Source organism: Ceratotherium simum, chromosome 2, assembly GCF_057802395.1.
Source record: "Ceratotherium simum simum isolate JZ-2026a chromosome 2, ASM5780239v1, whole genome shotgun sequence".
In the NCBI taxonomy this organism is placed as follows: Eukaryota; Metazoa; Chordata; class Mammalia; order Perissodactyla; family Rhinocerotidae; genus Ceratotherium; species Ceratotherium simum.
In genome coordinates this window covers 45,319,406-45,343,950 of record NC_141901.1, presented here as the reverse complement: position 1 = coordinate 45,343,950, position 24,545 = coordinate 45,319,406, and the positions used below count along the sequence as shown (strand labels likewise).

At 36.8% G+C, this 24,545-nt stretch overlaps 1 protein-coding gene across 4 annotated transcripts in view; it reads right to left on the bottom strand.

The window, feature by feature from the left end:
• ARNT (aryl hydrocarbon receptor nuclear translocator) overlaps positions 1 to 24,545 on the bottom strand; it is a 63,261-nt gene that overhangs the window by 25,174 nt on the left and 13,542 nt on the right. For all 4 annotated transcript variants that reach the window (XM_087443758.1, XM_087443762.1, XM_087443764.1 and 1 more), the window contains exons 2-4: positions 13,830 to 13,941; positions 7,666 to 7,710; positions 2,279 to 2,323 (exon numbers count right to left, since the gene is read on the bottom strand). In XM_087443758.1, coding sequence (XP_087299884.1) covers positions 2,279 to 2,323; positions 7,666 to 7,710; positions 13,830 to 13,941 — 202 coding nt within the window. The remainder of the gene's footprint in view (positions 1 to 2,278; positions 2,324 to 7,665; positions 7,711 to 13,829; positions 13,942 to 24,545) is intronic.

The following is a 24,545-nucleotide window of genomic DNA, read 5'->3' as shown; positions in this document are numbered from 1 at the left end:
CTTACAGGACAAAGATCAACATAAAAGCAAGGCCAATATTCATTATAAACTAACGTAATCTGAATATAGAAAGCATTTGCCAGTAAATCTCTGTGGAGACCAAGGATATACAGTTTGAACAAGAACCAAACAAGGAAATACCATTCTCACACACTGCTCCCAATCTGGAAAGAAAGTGATATCCACCTATGCTATTCTATAATGAAAAAAATCAAAGAGTAAATCATGATAAGAATGTCAAACAAGTGGTCACAAATACACTCTCTCTATAACCCACATGCATTCACAGACAAAATAACCAACCAGGTGTCACTGGAGAAATTATATAAATTAAACTTAAGAGCTAGGTTTCTGGCATATCCCCTATCATTGATTTGATCCTTAAGCAGTAAATTTCTATTCAGTCACTTTCCCATTTCTCTGTAATAAAGTAACAACACCGCTGGATCCCCAGTACCAACTCCTCTTCCCCTGGAGGGGGCTACAAAGGATTACCACTAAGTTTCTCTGGAAAACTGAAATACTCCAAGGATTGGTGGCAACTGAAGAAACACCTTGGTGTTGGTAGGCCAGTGTATCAGTAATCAATTCCATTTTACATATATATATAAATTAATTATGAAGCCTCAAATAAAATGTCTAAGTAAAGTATGACATATTAACAGGTTGAAAGACTATTTACCTATTAAAAATGACAAGTACAATGACTTTATCAATATACGGGAAAGCTTATATAAAATGGTCAGCGGGAAAAAAAGAGACTCAAAATAACACAGTAACGATGAGAACCATGCGAAAATTTATGTACACTGACTAGAAGAGAAAGAGAACTGAGTGATATTAAGTAGTTTATAGTTTCATGTTCATTGAATTATTATAGTTCCTCAACAAACTACAAATCATTTTTTCAAAAAGTTGAGAAACTTCACACATTTTCAGCTTTTGAAGACCCTCTACTGAATTCCCAAGGAGGATATGTGAAGAAAACTCGCTTAACAAATCATACCTTAAATGAACGAGTTCTGTTGTTTCAAAGTTAAATATCTGAAATTCCTATTACTACTATTCCTATTCCTACAGATCCATAAGCCCTTATCCACTCCAATATTTCTGAATGAAATACATGAATGTATAAATATTTACATTAAGCAGGACAAATGAAGACTAAAATAGTTCAGGTCATGTTTTCAAAGCTTTTTGGAATTTCAGTCAAGAGACTGTGAACCTGTACCAATGCTGCTATTTGATACTTGACTTTCTAATGCAGCTTGAAAAACTAATCCCTAAATATCTATGATTAACTTCTCATTTTAGAGATGATTCACATCCTAAAGTGTGTATAAGTATCTGCTTCGATAAACAAATTCTTCAAAAACCTCTTAAATTCATTCCTTTCCTATTGCCATTGCTACCACTCTAGCACAGGCCCTCAAGATTTTACAGCTGTTTTATTATTTCAACAGCCTCCTATCGACCTCTCTGACTAGAGTGCCTCTGTTTTATCAATCCTATATACTGCTGTTAGAGAAAAAGTCCATAGGTATTTTATGTTATCCTCTCACTCAAAGTCTATGATGGCATCGTACTGCTTCAGAGTAATTTTAAACTACTCTAACTGATATTTCTTAGCTCTCTACATCAGTGGTTCTCAAAGCATGGTCCACAGACCAGCAGCATCAGCAATGAATAAATAGTAAGTGCTCAATTAAGCACTGGATTTTGGATTATTCATTTTTCTGAGGTGGCTGCAAACACAATTTTTAAAAAAATAATTTACTGCTTAATAATATACAGGATGAACTTTCTAAAAATAGAATATCTGAGTTGAGAAGGATTTATTTAATAAAAAAGCAAAGTATTTTTCACAATCTTGACAGATAATGTAAACAAATTTATTGCAATCAAAACCCTAGTCTCCAAAAAAATTGTTTTTCTGTTGTAACTTTTAAAAGAATAAAACCATGATCTCTACAGACTTTATAGACTCATTTAATAATAAACGCAACAAAGAAATCTGTATTGTTTGTGTTCCTGTGGACATTCAGCAAGCACACTCTACAGCTAGCATATACATGAAAAACACTGTGTTAAGATATATGATTAGTCTGAAGCCTCGTTATCTGAACATAAACAATAATTATAACACTAAGTTCTGCCAGCTTTCAGAATAGGAAAGAGACTGGACAGAGAAATTAACTCTCACTGAGATAAAATTAAAACTCAGTATGCTTGAATTGCCTGATCCTACAACATGGACCAAGATGCTCTACCTCATTACCTGGCAAACCGCTCCTTGTCATTAGACATCTGATCATCATCACACCTGAAGGAGGAAAAAAAGGATTAGCCCAAAGCATTACACTTGTTATGTCTATTTCACTCTAAAATGAAAACTAAAAAGGGATACAAAAAATATTCAACAGGGAAAAAACCAACGGAAAAGCATCACAAAGAAATAGAGATAATAACCGCATCCCATAGAACTTAAAAAATCCATAACTATATTTTGTCAGGTTTCTGATGTCTCCTTTACCCTTACTTATCAGACATTCCAAAAAAGATGACAATCTCATGAGGGCACAGCTGACTGCCCTGTCAGCATCACTGTGAGGTTAGGGACAGTTTTGTTTTTAATTATGACAAAAAACATGTAAAATAAAATTTACTATCTTAACCATTTTTAAGTGCACAGTTCACTAGTGCTAACTATATTCACATGTTGTGCAACAGATCTCTAGACCTTTTGCATCTTGCAAAACAGAAACTCTATACCCACTGAACACTACCCTTCCCATCCCCTCCACCCCCACCTCATCCCCAGCTCCTGGCAACCATCACTCTACTTTCTGTCTCCCCGATTTTCACTACTTTAGATACCTCATATAAGTGGAATCATACATATTTCACCTTTTGTGACTGGCTTATTTCACTTAGTATAACGTCCTCAAGGTTCATCCATGTTGTGGCATGTGACAGGATTTCCTTCTTTTTTAAGGCTGAATAATGTTCCATTGGAAATATATATCACATTTTCTTTCTTTCTTTTTTTTTTTTTGTGAGGAAGATCAGCCCTGAGCTAACATCCATGCTAATCCTCCTCTTTTTTTTGCTGAGGAAGACCGGCTCTGAGCTAACATCTATTGCCAATCCTCCTCCTTTTTTTTCCCCCAAAGCCCCAGTAGATAGCTGTATGTCATAGCTGCACATCCTTCTAGTTGCTGTATGTGGGATGCGGCCTCAGCATGGCCAGAGAAGCGGTGCGTCGATGCGCGCCCGGATCCGAACCCGGGCGGCCAGTAGCAGAGCGCGCACACCCAACCGCTAAGCCAAGGGGCCAGCCCCGACCTTTTCTTTATCTACTCACCTGTCAATCGATATTTGGGTTGCTTCCACCTCTTGGCTATTGTGAAAAATGGGGCAATGAACATGAGTGTGCAAATATCTCTCCAAGATCCTGCTTTCAATTCTTTTGGGTACGTAACCAGAAGTGAGACTGCTGGATCACATGATAATTCTGGTTTTGTTTTTTTTGTGAGGAAGATCAGCCCTGAGCTAACATCCATGCTAATCCTCCTCTTTTTTTTTTTGCTGAGGAAGAGCAGCTCTGAGCTAACATCCATTGCCAATCCTCCTCCATTTTTTTCCCCAAAGCCCCAGTAGATAGTTGTACGTCATAGCTGCACATCCTTCTAGTTGCTGTATGTGGGACGTGGCCTCAGCACGGCCGGAGAAGCGGTGGGTCGGTGCGCGCCTGGGATCCGAACCCAGGCCGCCAGTGGCGGAGCGCGAACACTTAACTGCTAAGCCACGGGGACCGGCCCGATAATTCTGTTTTTAATTTTTTAGGAACCTCCATACTGTTTTCCATAGTGGCTGCACCATTTTACATTCCCACCAACAGTGCATAAGTGTTCCAACTCCCCCACATCCTCATCAACACTTGTTCCTTTTTTTTTTTTTTTGATGGTGGCCATCCTAATGGATGTGAAGTGATATCTCATTGCAGTTTTCATTTGCATTTATCTTATGATTAATGATGTTGAACATCTTTTCATATGCTTGTTGGCCATCTGTACATCTGCTTTGGAGAAACGTCTATTCAAGTCCTTTGCCCATTTTTAAATCGGGTTGTTTTTTTGTTATTGAGTTGTAGGAGTTCTTCATATATTATAGATATTAAGCCCTTATCAGATACATGATTTGCAAATATTTTCTCCCATTCCAGGGTTACTTTTTCACTTTCCTTTGATGTGCAGAAGTTTTTAAGAGTTTTAAATAATGATTTAAACAATACACTTTATCTCTTTGATCAAGGAAACACAATCCATTCATCCCAACAACTTCTACTTAATAAGTGAGAAATCCTATTTGCTACTACAGAAACTACAAAGGAGGATGTGTTGAGAGAGGAAAACCTAACTCTAAAAACATTATTCTCTGGATGATCTAAATTTTCCTCTTCTCATTGCCCCAGGACATAGCAAAAATCTATCAACTTTCGGCAGAAAGTATTTTTGGGAGATAGGTAAGTCTCACAAAATTTGCAGTTAAACCAGTTACTAAATTAGAGCCAGAATTTATAGTGCTCATTCACTATAGTTGAGGCTATAATCCTCAACTAATGTGACCCCAAGAATTTTCAAAGCTTTTGAAAATAACCAGACAGCAGAAGTAGAACAATGAGCAAACATGGGGTATGGCGGAATTTCAGCTCACAAATAGTCTGTTTCTAGGACACAAAATAAGCTATATATCAGATGCTACAAATTCCTAATGAAAACAAGTGACCTAGGCTGAAAAAACAGACCTATAATTTACATAATAACTTTGAATCTCAAGAATGAGTCTTCTAGATCCTTGCTACTCAAAGTGTGGTCAGTGGACCACAGCAGCAGCATCACCTAGCAATCTATCAGAATGCAGAATTTTGGGCCCTACCCCAGACCTAGTGAATTAGAATCTTCATCTTATCAAGAACCCGAGGTAGATTTGTACATGCATTCCAGTTTGAGAAGCACTATTCTAGATACTAATAACTCTGATACTGTACCTCGAGTTTCACAGCCCTGATTTTTTTTTTTTTTTTTTTTTGTGAGGAAGATCAGCCCTGAGCTAACATCTGCCAATCCTCCTCTTTCTGCTGAGGAAGACTGGCCCTGGGCTAACATCCGTGCCCATCTTCCTCTACTTTATATGGGACTCTTCCACAGCATGGCTTGACAAGCGGTGCATCGGTGCGCCCAGGATCCAAACTGGTGAACCCCGGGCTGCCGCAGCGAAGCGCGCACCCTTAACCGCTTGCGCCACCGGGCCGGCCCCAAAGCCTTGATATTCTTAAAAATTATTTTATATATGTTGTCTGGAGAATATAACAAAACATTTGAACAAAGTGATGAAAAGACATAATGGATTACAACTTTCAAAAGTAGCATCCGTCACCGAGGAGATTTAACGATGATTTACAGATACAAGGCAAATAAGGCTTTCACTCATTGACCAGAGTGGGAAATTCTAATTAAAAAAAAATGTATTGAAGGTCAAATAAAGCAATTTGGTGATGCTTCTCACAGGCATAATAATCCATCTGGTAAGATGAATTGTGACAGTCTCTTTTAATGGCTGAGGAAAGGACAAATGAACCTTTTTGGATTATAGTTTGTAACTACTACATCTTGTGGAAATGGAGGCAATGACTCAGGGCTAGAGCTAACAGATATAAATAAGACCAGTGGTTACCGCTATCCCATTGATATGCACAATATAGTTCCACTAATTGCATCTACCATTATAATTAGGGATTCTCCGTTGGAGTAATTTCCAATAGAACTGTTTGAAAAAGTCTATCCTTTCCCAGAAATTGAAATCTCTTCTGCTCTTCACATTTATTTACACTTATTAAGTCTCAAGAGCTCTCTTAGAGAATTATTTTCTCCAATATTTTGCAACTATTTCTTCATGGCAGCCAAGTCACGGTTGTTGTTTTCAAGAATATCTGGCAGGGTTTAGCAACTAGTGAGTAGCTAGAAATACAAGCCTTAACTTTAAACATTACTAAAAAACAAAGGAAAAATAGATAGATATCACTGACTGAATTAAGCATTATAACACTAAAATAGCAAACAATTTACAATATGGGCATCCTCTATTTAAAAACAAAAACTGAGGAGATTACAAGTGTGTTTATGGTGCACACATATACATTTAAATACACAAATATGCACTGAGTATTTCTGGAAAGATACTCAATAAACTGGAAACTAGTTTTGTCTAAGGGGAAGGGTTCTGGGGGTCTAAAGTGAAAAGACGATGTACTTGCACTATATATAACTTTGCGCTGTTTAAAAATTTTGCAATAAAATATATTTATATTACTTTAAAAATTTTAGTTAATAAACTAATAAATCAATGAAATGAAATCTGGGCCCTGACATAATAAAATATATATTTTTTTTTTGCAGGGAAGGATTCGCCCTGAGCTAACATCTGTTGCCAATCTTCCTTTTTTTTTTTTTGTCTCCCCAAAGCCCCACAATGTGGGGTTGTATATCCTAGTTGTAAGTCCTTCTAGTTCTTCTATGTGGGCTGCCACCACAGCATGGCAACTGACAGATGGGTGGTGTGGTTCCACGACTGGGAAACAAACCCAGGCTGCCCAAGTTGTGAGAGCAATGAGCTTGTAACTACTAAGCCATCAGGACTGGCTCTAAAATAATGTTTTTTAAAAATAAGGCTCCTTTGTTTATTCTCCTTAAATTTTTGTTATTCTCCAATATAGACACTACCTAGGTAATATTTTCAACTTTGGGGGGAAAAAGGCAGGTTGCAGTGAAGGTTATCTTCCTTTCTTTGACTCTTACAGTTTTCCTTACTTAAAAACAAAGCGAAGTAATTGGTCTTCAACAAGAATAAGTATTTCCCTTCTCTGAAAGAACTCCTTCATCAATATATCAAAAAGTCTGTTTTCAGTGCTCCACAAAATTCATTACTCAAAGATACAAATTTCAATTCCTGCTCTGTAGAAGTCAATAGGTATCAGAGGGTATGAAAGAGTAGTACATTAATGACCTCCCAACAAATTACACCTCCCAATTTCCACTCCCTTGTGTAGCCCCCTCCCACACTGACTCAGGACTTGACATATGACTTGCTTTGGCCAATGGGACAAATGTCAATACAGCAGAGGCTTGATAAGAACTTAGACTGGGACTTGCCCTTCGATTGTAGCCATCACTATGTAAAGAAACTGAGTCTGGCTCCTCAAGGATAAAAGACTACAAAGAAAGAGATACCCAGCTATGTCAGCTGAGTCCAGTTCCCAGCTGAATGCAGTCTTACGAGCAAGTCTAGGCAGGATCAGAAGAATAACCACCTAGCCAATCCACAGAATTGTGAGAAATAAAACATTGTTTTTAAGCCACAAAGCAATAGATAACTGATACAGCAGGTTTCGTAAATTCTCTGCCCTCTCTTCACTGAGCTTCTTCCTCTGGAGCTATTTACAGAACGCCTGAAAATTTTATGGGGTAAAATATAATAGAAAAATTTAGTTTTAGGATAAAGCACTCTTCTTATGCCTAAGGACAAAAATATTACAAGTCAGAAATATAAAGATCATGAACTAATTTTTAATATCAGAAATCTAGGGAAAGTTTTTCAAAATCTTACCTCAAAAATTTACTGTTCCCTTCTCCATCATCATCAAAATCCAACCTGGGGAAAGCCAACAATAAATATTATAAGCCTACTGATAATGCAGAATATTAAGAAATTAAAAATTCTCAACCCACAAGCTACCTGAACACCCACCTTAATGGAAGAAGGAAAAGAGGAAGTGGACAGAAGTCAAGCAAAGCTATGTTACCTCTTCCTCATTGTACCAAACTGGGCAAAGACACAGGGCAATCGAAAAAAAGTACTTACTGCTACCTTACATTTTCCTAGGGTAGCAGTCCACCTTTGCCAATGTTTCATATCAGAGTACAACCTCTACAAAAGGAGCAGAAATCCACTCAAAAAGGACAACAAAAAGTTAATATGAATAATTCAGGTCCCTTTTTCATTTCTATAGAGTACTCTAAGCTATGTTACCAGCTATCTGAAACATCTTTCAAAACAGTGATGTTACATAAGGGAGCAATTTAAGACCTCAAAAGGTTGTTAAATATGCTTCTTTCCTTCATTCATCTAATAAACATGTAATATATGCTACATTCAAGACACTGTGCTAGATGAGGTGAAAACAAGAGACTTGCCCTCAAGAGACTCTTTGTCTAGACAAATATAAACATAAAACAAGTGAAAAAGGGGAAGTGCCATGTGAAAAGCACAATCAATATGCTATAGACTATTAGTGAAAGCACAGGTGACTTTCATTTCAGGGGATTAGGGAAGATTACAGATAACAAGGTAGGCCAATCTCCTATTAATCTCTGTACTCTATAAAATTAAAACGTTACTCATGTTACCACCCTAACCCAGTGATCACTCTCAGCGTCTCTACTAGCGTGATAATCTGATATTATGGGCCTCTAGATGGGTTATATATGAAGTACATAGCATCAATCCTGAAAGCGTTCATTCCTCTTCCTCCCTAGAGCCCTGATCACCTGTCCAAGTCTACCTATTTACCCAATAACTCCATTTCTAAGAATCTATCCTAAAGAAATAACTTGAAATAGAGGAAAAATTTATGTACCAAAATATATATATAATAGTAAAATCTTCAAAACAATTTAAATATCCCCAAATAGGAATTAAGTCAGAGGGTATGAAAGAGTAGTATATTAATGACCTCCCAACAAATAACACTCCTTTATGTAACTACTAAAAATTATGCGTATATAGAATATGTAACAATATGAAAAAAAGGTTATTATACCATTAGATGAAAAAAAACAGGCTATACAAAACTAGAGGCATACCTCGTTTTATTGCGCTTCACTTTATTATTGCACTTTGCCGATACTGTGTTTTTTTTTACAAATTGAAGGTTTATGGCAATGCTGCGTCTAGCTAGTCTATCAGTGCCATTTTTCCATCAGCATTTGCTCACTTCGTGTCTCTGGGTCACATTTTGGTAATTCTCATAATGTTTCAAACTTTTTATTATTATTATATTTGTTATGGTGATCTGTGATCAGTGATCTTTGATGTTACTATTCTAATTGTTTTCGGGTACCATGAACTGCACCCCTGTGGTGAACTTAATAAATGTGTGTTCTGACGCTCCACCCACCAGCCCTTGCCCCATCTCTCTCCCTCTCCTCAGGCCTCCCTATTCCCTGAGACACAACAATATTGAAATAAGGCCAATTAATAACCCTACAATGGCCTCTAAGTGTTCAAGTGAAAGGAAAAGTCACACATCTGTCACTTTAAATCAAAAGTTAGAAATAATTAAGCTTAGGGAAGAAGACAGTCAAAAGCCGAGACAGGCTGAAAGCTAGGCTCTTGCGCCTAACAACCAAGTTGTGAATGCAAAGGAAAAGTTCTTGAAGGAAATTAAAAGTGCTACTCCAGCGAACTGATGAATAAGAAAATGAAACAGCCTTATTGCTGTGATGGAGAAAGTTTTAGTGGTCCAGATAGAAGACCAAACAAGCCACAACAGTCCCTTAAGCCAAAGGCTAATCCAGAGCAAGGATTCTAACTCTCTTCAATTCTATGAAAGCTGAGAGAGGTGATGAAGCTGCAGAAAAAAGGTTTGAAGCTAGCCAAGGTTGGTTCCAGAGTTGTTTAAGGAAAGAAGGCATCTCCATAACATAAAAGTACAGGGTGAAGCAGCAAGTGCTGATGCAGAAGCTGCAGCAAGTTATCCAGAAGACTGAGCTAAGATAATTAATGAAGGCGGCTACACTAAACAATAGATTTTCAATGTAGACAAAACAGCCTTATATTGGAAGAAGATGCCTTCTAGAACTTTCATAGCTAGAGAGAAGACAATGTTTGGCTTCAAAGCTTCAAAGGACAGGCTGACTCGCTTGTTAGAGGCTAAGACAGCTGGTGACTTTAAGTTGAAGCCAATGCTCACTTACCATTCCAGAAATCCTAGGGCCCTTAAGAATTATGCTAAATCTACTCTGCCTGTCCTCTATAAATGGAACAACAAAGCCTAGATGACAGCACATCTGTTTACAACATGGTTTACTGAATATTTTAAGCCCACTATTGAGACCTACTCTCAGAAAAAAAGATTCCTTTCAAAATATTACTGCTCATTGACAATGCACCTGGTCACCCAAGAGCTCTGGTAGAGATGTACAATGAGATTAATGTTGTTTTCATGCCTGCTAACATAACATCCATTCTATAGCTCTGAATCAAGGAGTAATTTCAACTTTCAAGTCTTATTATTTAAGAAGCACATTTCATAAGGCTATAGCTACATAGATAGTGTGATTCCTCTGATAGATCTGGGCAAAGTAAATTGAACACCTTCTGAAAAAGATTCGCTATTCTAGATGCCGTTAAGAACATTCATGATTCATAGGAAGAGGTCAAAATATCAACATTAACAGGAATTTGGAAGGTGATTCCAACCCTCATGGATGACTTTGAGGAATTCAATACTTCAGACGAGGAAGTAAATGCAGATGTGGTGTAAATAGCAAGAAAACCAGAATCAGAAGTGGAGCCTGAAGATGTGACTCAACTGCTGCAATCATACAATAAAATTTTAATAGATGAGGAGTTGCTTCTTCGGGATGAGCAAAGCAAGTGGTTTCTTGAGATGGAATCTATTCCTGGTGAAGATGCTATGAAGATTGTTGAAATGACAACAAAGGATTTAGAATATTACATAAACTTAGTTGATAAAGCAGGAGCAGGGTTTGAGAGGATTCACTCCAATTTTGAAAGAAGTTCTACTGTGGGTAAAATGCTAGCAAACAGCATCGCATGCTACAAAGAAATCATGAAAGGAAGAGTCAATCAATGCAACAAACTTCACTTCAAATTTCTTATTTTAAGAAACTGCTACAGCCACCCTTATTTTCAGCAACCACCACCCTGACCAGTCAGCAGCCATCAACATCAAGCAAGACCCACCACCAGCAAAAAGATTACAACTTGCTGAAGGCTCAGATGATGGTTAACATTTTTTAGCAATACAGTATTTTTTGTGTGTGTGTGTGTGTGTGAGGAAGATCAGCCCTGAGCTAACATCCATGCTAGTCCTCCTCATTTTGCTGAGGAAGACCAGCTCTGAGCTAACATCTATTGCCAATCCTCCTCCTTTTTTTTCCCCCAAAGCCCCAGTAGATAGTTGTATGTGATAGCTGCACATCCTTCTAGTTGCTGTATGTGGGATGCGGCCTCAGCATGGCCGGAGAAGCGGTGCATCGGTGCGTGCCCGGGATCCGAACCTGGGCCACCAGTAGCAGAGCGCGCGCACTCAACCACCAAGCCACGGGGCCGGCCCAGCAATACAGTATTTTTTAATTAAGGTATGTATATTGTTTTTTAGACATAATGCTATTGCATACTTAATAGACTACAGTATAGTGTAAACATAACTTTTATATGCACTGGAAAACCAAAAAATTCGTGTGACTTGCTTTATTGCAATATTTGCCTTACTGTGATCTGGAACCAAACCCACAGTATCTCCAAGGTATGCCTTCATATAATTATATGATTATAACTCTTAAAAAAGATCTACGTACAAAATAAAGAATGAAGGAATTACACTAAAAAACTGATGGAAGATGACTAGGTAGTAGGATTATTGCTATATTATTTTTCTAACTTTCTATATTTTCCAATCTTTCTTTAAAAGAATACATGTTACTTCTTTTAATATATTTTCCTGATTGCCAATAATACACATTCATTTCAGAAAATCTGGAAACAATTAAAAACAAAAGAAGAAATAAGTCTCTCATAATCCCATCATGCAAAAATTTGATGAGTATCCTTTCAATTTTTTTGCTATGCACACGTTATACGTATTTTTTTCCAATACAGCGGTATATTACATACACTGTAAGCTCTTCTCTCAATATATTGTGAACATTTTTCTGTACTGATACATATTAGTCACTTCTAATAGCATGTACAGTATTCCATTTTTAAATACACTATAACTTACTGAACCAATCTCCTAATTTTGATATTTATATTGCTTCTAATTGTTTGCATTATATATATCCATAACACTGTATTTAAGAGAGTGGACTGTAAAGCTAACCTCCCAAGGTTCATATCACAGATCTTCCATTTACTAGTTTTAGAACTTTGGTTAAGTTATTTATTCACCCTATGCCTTGGTGAATGACTTAAAATGTGTAAAGCTCTTGGAGACATAGCAAGTCTTAATATCTTACTCACGTCACCACTTTAACCCAAGGATCACTCTTGCATTACTATTGGTGGGATGAAACAAAGACTAGCTATAATATTAGCTACATAATTTTAAAACAGAAAAGGAAAAAAAAAGGGACATTTAATACCAAAAAATGGATAAAATACTACCCATTCTTCCAGGGCTTTCTAAAGCAACCTCCTTTCTGACGCCTTTTCCAGTCTTTACCAACCAATTGTGCTATTTCCATAGACTGAAATACACAACACTATATTTGTTTCTTTCTTAGCAAACTTGACATATTCTATCTTGTATTATATTTATGTGTGTAATAATTATCCCTGTCAGAACATAAGCTACTTAAAGACAAGGACTGTATCTCATTTATCTTTGTATCCTACTAGCAATCAGCACAATGCCTTACACTAATTAGGCATTTAATAAATACTTTTGGAACTGATGCACTCTACATTCCAAATCAAGCAACATATCAATAACTTTGAGAACCAATATTCTAGAGTTCAGCATTCTCTAAATTCAGAAAAATAAAAAGACTGCCAAAAAGATTTTGAGAATGCAGACACAAATCTTAATGAAAGCAGCGAAGTTTTCTCAGCAACAGTGAAATCTTTGGGCTTAGCCACAGTACTTTACCTTCCAAAGATTTTTGGTTTTAAAAAAAAACTGCTTAAGGGGAAGATGGGCACGAATGTTAGCCCAGTGTCAGTCTTCCTCAGCAAAAAGACGACTGGCATGGATGTTAGCTCAGGGCTGATCTTCTTCGCAAAAAGAAAGAAGGAAGGAAAGACAGACAGAAAAGACAGACAGAAAGAAAGAAACACGGACAGAAGGACGGACGGGAAGGGACAGGGACGGGACGGGACGGGAGGGAGGGAGAGAGGGAGGAAGGAAGGAAGAAGAAAACCAAAAAAAAAAAAAAAACTGCTTATAAGAAACTTAGATAAAAACATCAATTCTATAAATTTCTGTAAAGAAAAAATCCAGAGAGGGGCCAGCCCAGTGGTGCAAGCGGTTAAGTGCACGTGCTCCGCTGCGGCGGCCCGGGGTTCAGCAGTTCGGATCCCGGGCGCGCACCAACGCACTGCTTGTCAAGCCACGCTGTGGCAGCGTCCCATATAAAGTGGAGGAGGATGGGCACGGATGTTAGCCCAGGGCCAGTCTTCCTCAGCAAAAAAAAAAAAAGAGAGGAGGATTGGCGGACGTTAGCCCAGGGCCAGTCTTCCTCCGCAAAAAAAAAAAAAAAAAAAAAAAAAGAGGAGGATTGGCAGATGTTAGACCAGGGCCAGTCTTCCTCAGCAAAAAAACAAGAGGAGGATTGGCAGATGTTAGCACAGGGCTGATCTCACAAAAAAAAAAAATCCAAGGACTAAAGAGAGTTATCTGTCAGCAGTGTAGTAAGTAACCCATTGAAGTTAGAGGGTTAGGAATAGCCAAGAGGGTTCAGCAACTAACTAAATCAGGCTGATTTATAGGAGAGACATCTGTGACACACTATACCCAAACTCACCCTGGTCGCCGCTTAATAGCCCTCTGGACAATGGCTCCTCCACCTTGAATTCCAGGCCCAGAGTTTCCAGAGGCAATGGCTGGACCCAGTGACGGTACATCTGATGTCATTTCTGTCAGAAAAAAACAGAAATACACATTTAAAAGAGACGGTCCTGGGCCGGCCCCGTGGCTTGGTGGTTAAGCGAGCGCGCTCCACTGCTGGCGACCCGGGTTCGGATCCCGGGCTCGCACCGACGCGCTGCTTCTCCGGCCATGCTGAGGCCGCGTCCCACATACAGCAACTAGAAGGATGTGCAGCTATGACGTACAACTATCTACTGGGGCTTTGGGGGGAAAAATAAATAAATAAATAAATAAATCTTAAAAAAAATAAAAAATAAAAAAAAAATAAAAGAGACGGTCCTTGCTTAACATCATCATTATCAAGTCAGTTAGAAGAAAAGCTCAAGGTATGGATAAAATCTCATTAGTTTGCTGGAAAACCCAAATGCTCATATCCAGATTGCTCTTCTTGAATTCTTACACTGGTAAAAGACTTCCCTATACATAACTTCAATTCCTCCCACTTCATAGAGTTTGGAAGAGGGAGTACTATATTCTACAGCCTTCACCTTTAAAAGCTTGTAAAAGTGACATAATATTAATCCAAAACACAAACTAGTTTATACATTTCACTCATACAACAAATATATATAACTTAGCTCCTTTGATTCACTTTATTTGGAAAATACATAAAGACTCAAAAATAAAAATCACCTAAATTCCAATACTCAAAAAAAATTATATAGAGTAAAACTGTAAATCCCTCATCATGGCTCCCTCTCCTGCCCCCTGTACCCCTCCCCTCTCTTTCCAACTCAATCTCATCATCCAGAAGTAACCACTGGTAACAGCTGATCTCATCTTATCTTACTTTTTCCCTCAGATTATACATCCCTATCTCTCTACTCAAAAACGGACACGTTTTTTCTTAATAAAAATGGAATCTTGATCTGCAAATTGCTTTTGTCATTTAAATATACATCACAGATATCTATACACACTCACACAAAATCAGAGACATACATACCTCATTCTTTTTTATGACTTCACATTGTATAAATATACCATATTTTATTCAACCATTTCCCAACTGACTGACATTTAGGTTGTTTTTTTTTACTATTTTACTATCATAAACTTTTTACTATTTTTTTTTCTATTATAAATAATGCTCCAAGAACATCTAGGTATAGAACTTTAAATGTTTTGCTATTTATTTAGCATAGATTCCTAGAGACGGAATTTGCAATGTCCAAGTATATAAGCATTTAAAATTTTGATGGATAGTGCTACATTACATTCCAAAAAGGCTGCTATAATTTATGTTCCCACTAAAAGGATATGACAGTACCTATTTCCCTCACCAGTACTGGATATTACACTTTTTTTTTTTTTTGGTGAGGAAGATTGGCCCTGAGCTAATGTCTGTTGCCAATCTTCTTTTTGCTGTGGAAGATTGGCCCTCAGCTAACATCCGCGCCCATCCTCCTCTATTTTGTATGTGAGATGCCACCACAGCATGGCTTGATGAGCAGTGTGTAGGTCCATGCCTGGGATTCGAACCTGTGAACCCCGGGCTGCCAAAGTGGAGCACACAAACTTAACCACTATGCCACCGGGCCGGCACCCTGGATGTTATAGTTTTTAATTTTACCCAATCTGACTGGTAAAAATGGTTGGGCTGATGGCTCTGTTTTAATTTGTATTTTATTTCTTTTTATATTTATTTAATTTATTTATTATTTATATTTATATTTATTAGTCATCTGAAATTAATGAGCTGACTCTTCATATCTTTAATATTTTTATGCTGAATAATGTCTTTTTCTAATTAATTTGTAGGATCTATTGGTATATAAAAGATATTAAGCCCTTTGTTTATTACGTATCACAAATATTTTCTCATCACCTATACTTGCCTTTAACTATACAACACTTTGCATTTTTATGGTGGTAAATTTATCGATGTTTTCCTAAATAATTCATGGATTTCTGTCTTGCTTAGGAAAGCTCACCAACCTCCAGGTTATTTCTATATTTTCTTATAATACTTTTGTTTTTCACATTTAGATTTTTAACCCACCTGGAATTTATTACCTTATGCCTACCTGGCATAAGGTAGGACTCTATTTTCTCCCAAATGGATAACTAATTATTCTAATATCATTTGCTGAATAGTCCATCCATTCCTCACTTATTTTAAATGACTCCTTTATTATACTTTCAGTGTCTATAGATAACTGATGTATTTCTACACTTTTATTCTGTATTATTATATTTTCCTGCTTCTGTGTCAGTAATGAACACTTCTGATTACAACAGCTTTACAGTACACTTTAATTATCAAATAGGACAGTCCTCTATTCCTCATTAATTTATATGACAAAATTTTCTTATTAAATGTCACATACTGACTTCTGCTTCCAGGACAATGAAGTAGATGTACTTTTCCCTATTCCTCCAGCTAAGTACAACTAAAAGTCCTGGACATTATATGTAAAACAAACATAAGAATACTCTGAAAGGTGGAAAGAAGAAGGCAGACCAGCTGGGAATCTCAGGACTCAAGGAATGATACAGTGACGAGTTTTCCTGGTTTTCTTTTTGCCTCACATATCCCAGACATGGGGCTGAAAAAGTCAGCCACCTGGGAACATGAAGGGGTACCTACAGAAATAGCGGCCCAAAATGCCTGCTTTCTCTAGTCAAAAGACCAGGAAAAGGGGCAGCTTACCAAGACAGAAAACTCTTGGACAACTACTCTACTCCAGCCAAATACCACAGGAAAACTGTGACTCCATTTGTACTCTGCCAGTAAAGGCTGAGCGGGGAACTCAAATATCCATCTTTGTGAGGTGGTAACAAAGTACCCCCAAAACTCCTTTCGGGATGGTGTCAGAGAAGGCCAAGAAAGGTCTTGGGACTTTCATTTCCTCTGGTCAGAAACAAGAACCTGTCCCCCACTGTGTCATTGGAGACCATGTGGGGATATATATAACTTCCATCCCCATTCAGCAGTAACAAGAAGCCTCCACTTCAGGTGTCAACAGAGGCTGAGTGGGGAACCTGGAATTCTATCTCCACCTAGCAATAACAAGGCAGCACTCCCTCTTCCCCTCCAAAGGAGTATCAGTGAAAGCCAGCTAAAACAAGTCTAAATAAGATCCAATGTCACATAACATAATACAAAAATGTCCAGGCTTCAATTTTTTAAAAATCACTCACTACCAAGAACCAGGGAGATCAAAAAACGAATGAAAAATAACAATCAACAGATGCCAACAATGACATGACACAGGTGTTAGAATTATCTGACAAAAATTTTTAAAGCAGCCATGATAAAAATGCTTCAATAAGCAATTACTAACACAGTGGAAACAGATGAAAAAATAGAAAGGCCCACTAAAGAAATAGTCTCAGTGAAGAAATAGGAGATATAAAGAAAAACCAAATAGAAATTTTAGAATTGAAAAATAACTGAAATAAAAAGTTAGGTGGATGAGCTCAACACTAGAAAGGAGGGAACAAAGGAAAAAAATCACTGAAATGTAAGACAGAATGCTAGAAATTACCCAATCTGAACAGGAAGAAAATAGAATGGGAAAGAAAATGAACAGGAAAAAAAGTTAACAGAGCCTCAGGGACCTGTGTAACTATAACAAAAGATCCAATATTTATGCCATTAGAGTCCTGGAAAGAGAGGAGAAAGAAGGCAAGGCTGAAAAATAACATCTGAAAACTTCCCAAATTTGGCAAGAGATGTAACCTACAGATTCAAGAAGTTGAGTAAACTCCATAAGGATAAACCTAAAGAAATCCATTCCAACACACATCACAATTAAACTTCTAAAAACTGAAGATAAAGTTTCGAGAGCAGAGAAAAAATGACATCTTAGTTATAAAAGAAAAACAATTCAAATGACAGCAGGTTTTTCATCAGAAACCATGGAAGCCAAAAGAAAGTGGCATAATATTTTTTAAGTGCTTAAAGAAACTAACTGCCAACTCAGAATCCTATACCCAGTGAAAACATCGTTCGGAAATGAAGGAGAAATCAACACATTCTCTGATGATGGAAAACTAAGAAGAATTTGTCACCAACAGACCTATCCTAAAAGAATGGCAAACAAAGTTCTCTAAACACAAAGGAAATTATAAAAGGAATTTTGGAATATCAAGAAAGAAGAACACAGTAAGCAAAAATATGGGTAAAATCAATATGCTTTCCTCCTCCTTTTGAGTTTTCTAAATTATGTTTGATGGTTGAAGTAAAAATTACAATGCTGATATGTTTATAAACGTACATACAGAAAATATTTAAGACAAATTATAAACAGGGAGGGTAGGGCCGGCCCTGTGGCTTGGTGGTTAAGTGCGCGCGCTGCAATGCTGGTGGCCCGGGTTCGGATCCCGGGTGCGCATCGAGGCACCACTTCTCCCTCCATCATGAGGCCGAGTCCCACATACAGCAACTAGAAGGATGTGCAGCTATGACATACAACTATCTACTGGGGCTTTGGGGGGAAAAAATAAAATAAATAAAATCTTTAAAAAAAATAAATAAATAAATAGGGAGGGTAAAGGGAGTTAAGATTTTAACAGTTTACTCAAACTGGTCAAATGACAGCAACAATAGACTGGGATAAGTTATGTATATATAATGGAATGCCCACTACAGCAATTACTGGAAAAGCTATACAAGGAGATACACTTAAAAACATTACAGAGAAATCAAAATGGAATTCTAAAAAATGTTCAAATTACCTATAGGAAGGCAGGAAAAATAAAATAGAGAAACAAAAAACAAACAGAAAACAAAAAATAAAACGGCAGACTTAAGCCCTAACATACCAATAATTTTATTAAATGTAAATGGTCTAAATACACCAGTTAACACAGATTGGCAGAGAAATTTAAAAACATGACCCATGCTGTCTACAAGAAACACGCTTCAAATACAACGGTAGAGGCAGGCTCAAAATAAAAGGATGGAGAAAGATATATCATGTAAACATTAATCACAGGAAAGCAAGAGTGGCTATATTAATGATAATAATCAGACAAAGTAAACTCCAGAGCAAATAAAATTACCAGAGACAAAGCAGGACATTATGTAACAAAGATGCAATCCACCAAGAAGACCCTTGTGTATATGCACCAAACACAGAGCTGCAAAATATGTTATACCAATACCGACAGAACAGAAAGGATAAAATAATTATAGTTGGAGACTTCAACGCCCCTCTCTCAACAATTAACAGAACAATTAGAAAGTCATCAAAGATACAGAAGATCTCAATGACACCATCAACCAACAGGGTCTAATATTTATAGAAACACTCCACCCAACAACAGCAGGTACACATTCTTTTCAAGTGTCCCCAGAACATACACCAAGACAGACTATATCCTGGGCCATTAAACAAACTTCAACAAATTTACAAGAATTGAAATCATAGACTATGTTCTCCAACCACAATGGAATCAAACTAGAAATCAGTAACAGAATGATAACAGGAAAATCTCCATATACTTGGACACTGAACAACACACTTCTAAACAATCAATGAGTCAAAGAGGAAGTCTTAAAGGAAATTAAAAAACACAATGCACTAAAATGGAATTGAAAATAAAAGATCGCAAAATGTGTAACACAGCAAAAGCTATACTCAGAGGAAATTTTATAGTACTAAAATGCTTATATTGGAAAAGAGGGAAAAGTCAAATCAATCACGTAAACTTCCACCTCAAAAACCCAGAAAGAGAAAAAAATAAACCCAAAGCAAGCAAAAGGAAGAAAGTAATAAAAAAACCAATGAATTTGAAAAGAGAAAATAAATGCAACAAAAAACTGGTTCTTTAAACAGATCAATAACATTGACAAACCTCTAGCAAGACAAACAAAAAAGACACAAACTACCAATTATTAGGAATGAAAACAGAGATATCACTACAGACCCTGAAGAAACCAAAGAGATAACTGGAAACAGTAAGAATAACACACATAAATCAGAGAACTTAGACAAAATGTACCAATTCTTTGAAAAAAACACAAACTAAAACAACAGACCCAACACAAAATTTAATTCGTAATTTTAAAACTCTCAAAAAAGAAATCTCCAGGTCCAGATGATTTCACCAGAGAATTCTACCAAACATTTAAAGAAGAGTTAACAACAATTCTACACAACTTTCTCCATGAACTAGTGGAGGAAGGGGACACTTACCAATTCACCTTATGAAGCTAGTATTACCTTGATACCAAAACCAGACAAAGACAGTACAAAAACAAAACAAATAAGCAAAAAACTAGAGATCAATATTCCTCATGAAAATCGATACAAAAATCCTTAGCAAAATATTGGCAAATAGAATTTAGCAATGTGCAAAAGAATTATATAATATGACCAAGTGTGATTTATTCTAGGGAAGCAAACTGGTTCAATATTTAAAAATCAATCATTATAATTCACCACATTAATAGGCTAAAGAAAAATAACATGATCATATTGACCTACGCATTAAAAGCATTTGATAAAATTCAACACCCATTCTCGATAAAAACTCAGAAAAACAGGAATAGAGGGAAATGTCCTCAACTTAATAAAAGAATCTACCAAAAAAAAAAAAAAAAAACCTACAGCTAATATTATACTTAATGGAGAAAGACAATGCTTTCTCCCCAAGATTGGGAACTAAGCAAGAATAGTCACTCTCATCACTTATTCAAACATAGCATGGTAACTTCTAGCCAGTGCAAAAAATGCAAGAAAAGGAAGTAAAAGGCATACAGATCAAAAAGGAAGAAATAAAACTGTCCCCATTTGCAGAAGACATGATTGTCTTGGTAGAAAATCCTAAGAAATTTACCAAAAAAAACCTCCTAGAACGAACAGGTGAATTCAGCAAAGTTGCAGGATGTAAGATAAACATATAAAAATCAATTGTGTTTCTATATACTAGCAATTAATACATAGAAGCCAAAATTAAAAACACAAAACCATTTCTAATTATAAAAAAGTAAAAATATTTATAAATATATAAATATTTATATATTTATAAATTTTATGCTGAAAACTACACAATGCTGATGAAAGAAATCAAAGATCTAAATAAATGGAGAGACAGCACGGTCATGGATTAGATGAGTCAACATAGTAAAGATGCTAATTCTCTTCAAATTGATATACAGGTTTAAAGCAATTCCTATCAAAATTCTACCAAGATGTTTTTGCAGATATAAACAAGATTATTCTAAAATTAATATGGAAAGGTTTGTTGCTATTAGTGCCATCAAATCAATTCCAACTTCTAACAACACCTGTATATAGCAGAGCTGAAACTTGCCCTATCTTCTTGCACCATCCTCTCACCTGCTGGTGCTATATCAGACAATGCTCTGCTACTATTCATAGGGTTTTTGTGGCCAATTTTTTCGGAAGTAGGTGGCCAGGTCCTTCTTCCTAGCCTGCCTTAGTCTGGAAGCTCTGCTGAAACCTGTCCACCATGGGTGACCCTGACAGTATTTGAAATACTGGTGGCACAGCTTTCAGCATCAAAGCAACATGCAGCCGCCACAGTATGACAACCAACAGACGGGTGGTGTGGTTTCCTGACAGGAAAACGAAGCCAGGCCTTGCCGCTGGGAGTGCCAAATCTCAACCACTAGACCACCAGGGCAGGTCACATGGAAAGGTAAAGGAACTATAATAGCTAAAATAATTTTGACAAAGAAAAAGTGGGAAGAATCAGTCTGATTCCAAAACTTAATGTATACTACAGTAATTAAGACTGTGTAGTCTTAGCAGAGGGACAGACACATAGATCAATGAAACCCAGAAAGAGATCCACACAAATATGCCCAAATGATTTTTAACAAAAGTGCAAAAGGAATTCAATGGAGGAAAGATAGCCTGTTCAACAAAAAGTGCTACAGCAATGTACATCCACAGGCAAAAAAATGAACCTCAACCTAAGCTTTATCCCTTATACAAAAATTAATCAAAACAGATCACGTACTTAAACGTAACTTTTAGGAAAAAACGCAGAAAATTCTTTAGGATCTAGGGCTAGGCAAAGAGTTCTCAAACTTGGCACCAAAAGCAAGATTCACGAAAGGAAAAACTAAATTAGACTTCATTGAAATTAAAAACTTTTGCTCTGTGCAAGACTGTCAGAAGATGAAAAGACAAGCTACAGAGTGGGAGAAAACAATGCAACAACAGACAGAGGACTTGTACCTAGAACATAAAAATAACTCTCAAAACTCAACAGTCTGATTAGAACATGGGCAAAAGATATGAAGACACAACTCACCAAGGAAGATACAAACGGTAAACAAGCATATGAAAAGATGTTCAACATCATTAGCCATGAGGGAAATGCAAATTAAAACCACAATGAGATGCACTACATACCCATCAGAATGGCTAAAATTAAAAATACTAAATGCCGGCAAGGATACAGAAAAAGTAGATCACTTATACATTGCTGGTGAGAATGTAATACAGTACAGTAACTCAGGAAAGTTTCTTTAAAAACTAAACATGCTGGGGTCGGCCTGGTGGCGTAGTGGTTAAGTTCGAGTGCTCCGCTTCGGTGGCCTGGGGTTTGCAGGTTTGGATCCCGGGCACAGATGTATGCACCGCTTATCAAACCACGCTGTGGCAGGTGTCCCACATAAAATAGAGGAAGATTAGCTCAGGGCTAATCTTCCTCGAATGAGAGAAAGAAAGAAAAGAAAGAAAAAGAGGGAGGGGGAGGGGTGGGCGGGGGAGGGGGAGAGATGTCCTTCAACAGGTGAATGGTTGAAACTGTGATATATACCCACATCACTGAATACTACTCAGCAACAAAAAGGAATGAACTACTAATACACACAACAACCTGGATGAAATCTCCAGAGAATCATGCTGAGTGAAAAAAGCCAACTGCAAAAGGTTACATAGCGTATGATTCCATTTATAGGACATTATTGAAATGATAAAATTATAAAAATAAAGAAAAGATTAGTGGCTGCCAGAGATTAAGGAGAGGATGGAGGTATGAGGAAAGTGGGTGTGGCTCTAAAAGAGTACCATGAGGGACCCTTGTGATGACAGAAACAGTCTTAACTTGACTGTATCAATGTCAATATCCTGCTCACGATATTGTACTACAGTCTCACAAAATACTACCATTGGGGGAAACTGGGTGAAGGGTAGGGGATCTCTGCATTACTTCTCTTAACTGTATATGAACCTAAAATTATCTCAAAATAAAAAGTTTAGTTAAGTTTCAAAAACACTTTTAACGTCATACACTTTATCTTCCTTTTGAACTTTAAAATCTACGTAAAGTTCTAATAACAAACAAAAAACTCATGCAGTTAATTCAATTACATTAAATTTATGTTAATTTTGAAAGAATAGTAGCATTATGATATTGCATTTCCTCATCCAGGAAAAGAGTATGTCTTACATTTATTCAGATCTTTTCTAATGTCTTTTAATAAAATTTTATAGTTTTCTTTACATAGGTCTTACATCTTTCTCGTTCTATTTATTTTTAGGTATTTTATGGTTCTTAATACTACTGTGAATGATATCCTTTTTCCATTTCAACTTCTAACTGATTATTGCTAGAATAAAAGAAAGCTACTGATTTCAGTATATTTATATTGTACCCAAATAACTTTACTAAATTATCTTATCAAAAAGCATTTAGTTTATTGAATTTTCTTAGTATACAATCACATCACCTGCAAGGAATGACTATTTTCCCTTCCTTATTCAATATTTACACCATTTTGTTTTCTCTTATTGCATTATTGCACGAGTTCTTAATCTGTGGGTCACTGGCTAAAATCCCAGGAGGGAGGGGTGAACTTGGACAAGGAAAAATTATATCTTTATTTTCATTAATCTCTAACTAAAATTTAGCATTTCCTTCAATTATGACAGTAGACAGTAAACCACAGTAGTATTAGCAGTATCTGTGACTCTGTCATCAATAGAAATCAGATATTTCTATATCACATGACAGTTATTACAAATATCTAGAATTACTGTTAGAGTCAATACTACAAAAATATGGTAGTTATTCAACTTGTCACTACATCTTGTTATTTATCATTAATAAATAAACATTAATTACTCTATCATAAATTTGTAATTTTTAATATTTTGATAACTGTATTTTTAATAGAATTTATTTCTTTCTACTACTATGTATTGCTATTTTATGCACAGAATAACATTCTAAGAAGGGTTCAACAGGGAGAGCAAGCCACAGCCCAGGGCGATCTGAGGGGCCCATGGCCCTGAGCAGCCGGTTCACCAGCTTTTACCACCATGCACCAGATGAGTCTTTCCTCCCCTGGCGAGGGGCTCCAACTTGGCCCAGATCAGAGGAGGTATTTATTTAGGGGTGGGCGTGACACGAAAGTGCAATAAGAACTTTCCGACCTGCGAAGCAGAAGTACTGCTATTTGATTTTACTGGAAGTAAAGAGGGAGCAGTGAATGCATAGATAATTAGTGATAATAACATTTTTTCTAAGCCTTCAGTGTGTGCCAGACACTGTGCTGAGCAACTTGTGCACCTCTCATTTATTCTCACAATGACCCAACGAGGCTGAAAAAAGGTTCAACAGGTGTCACCAAACAGCCGAAGGGGTCCATGTCATACAAAAG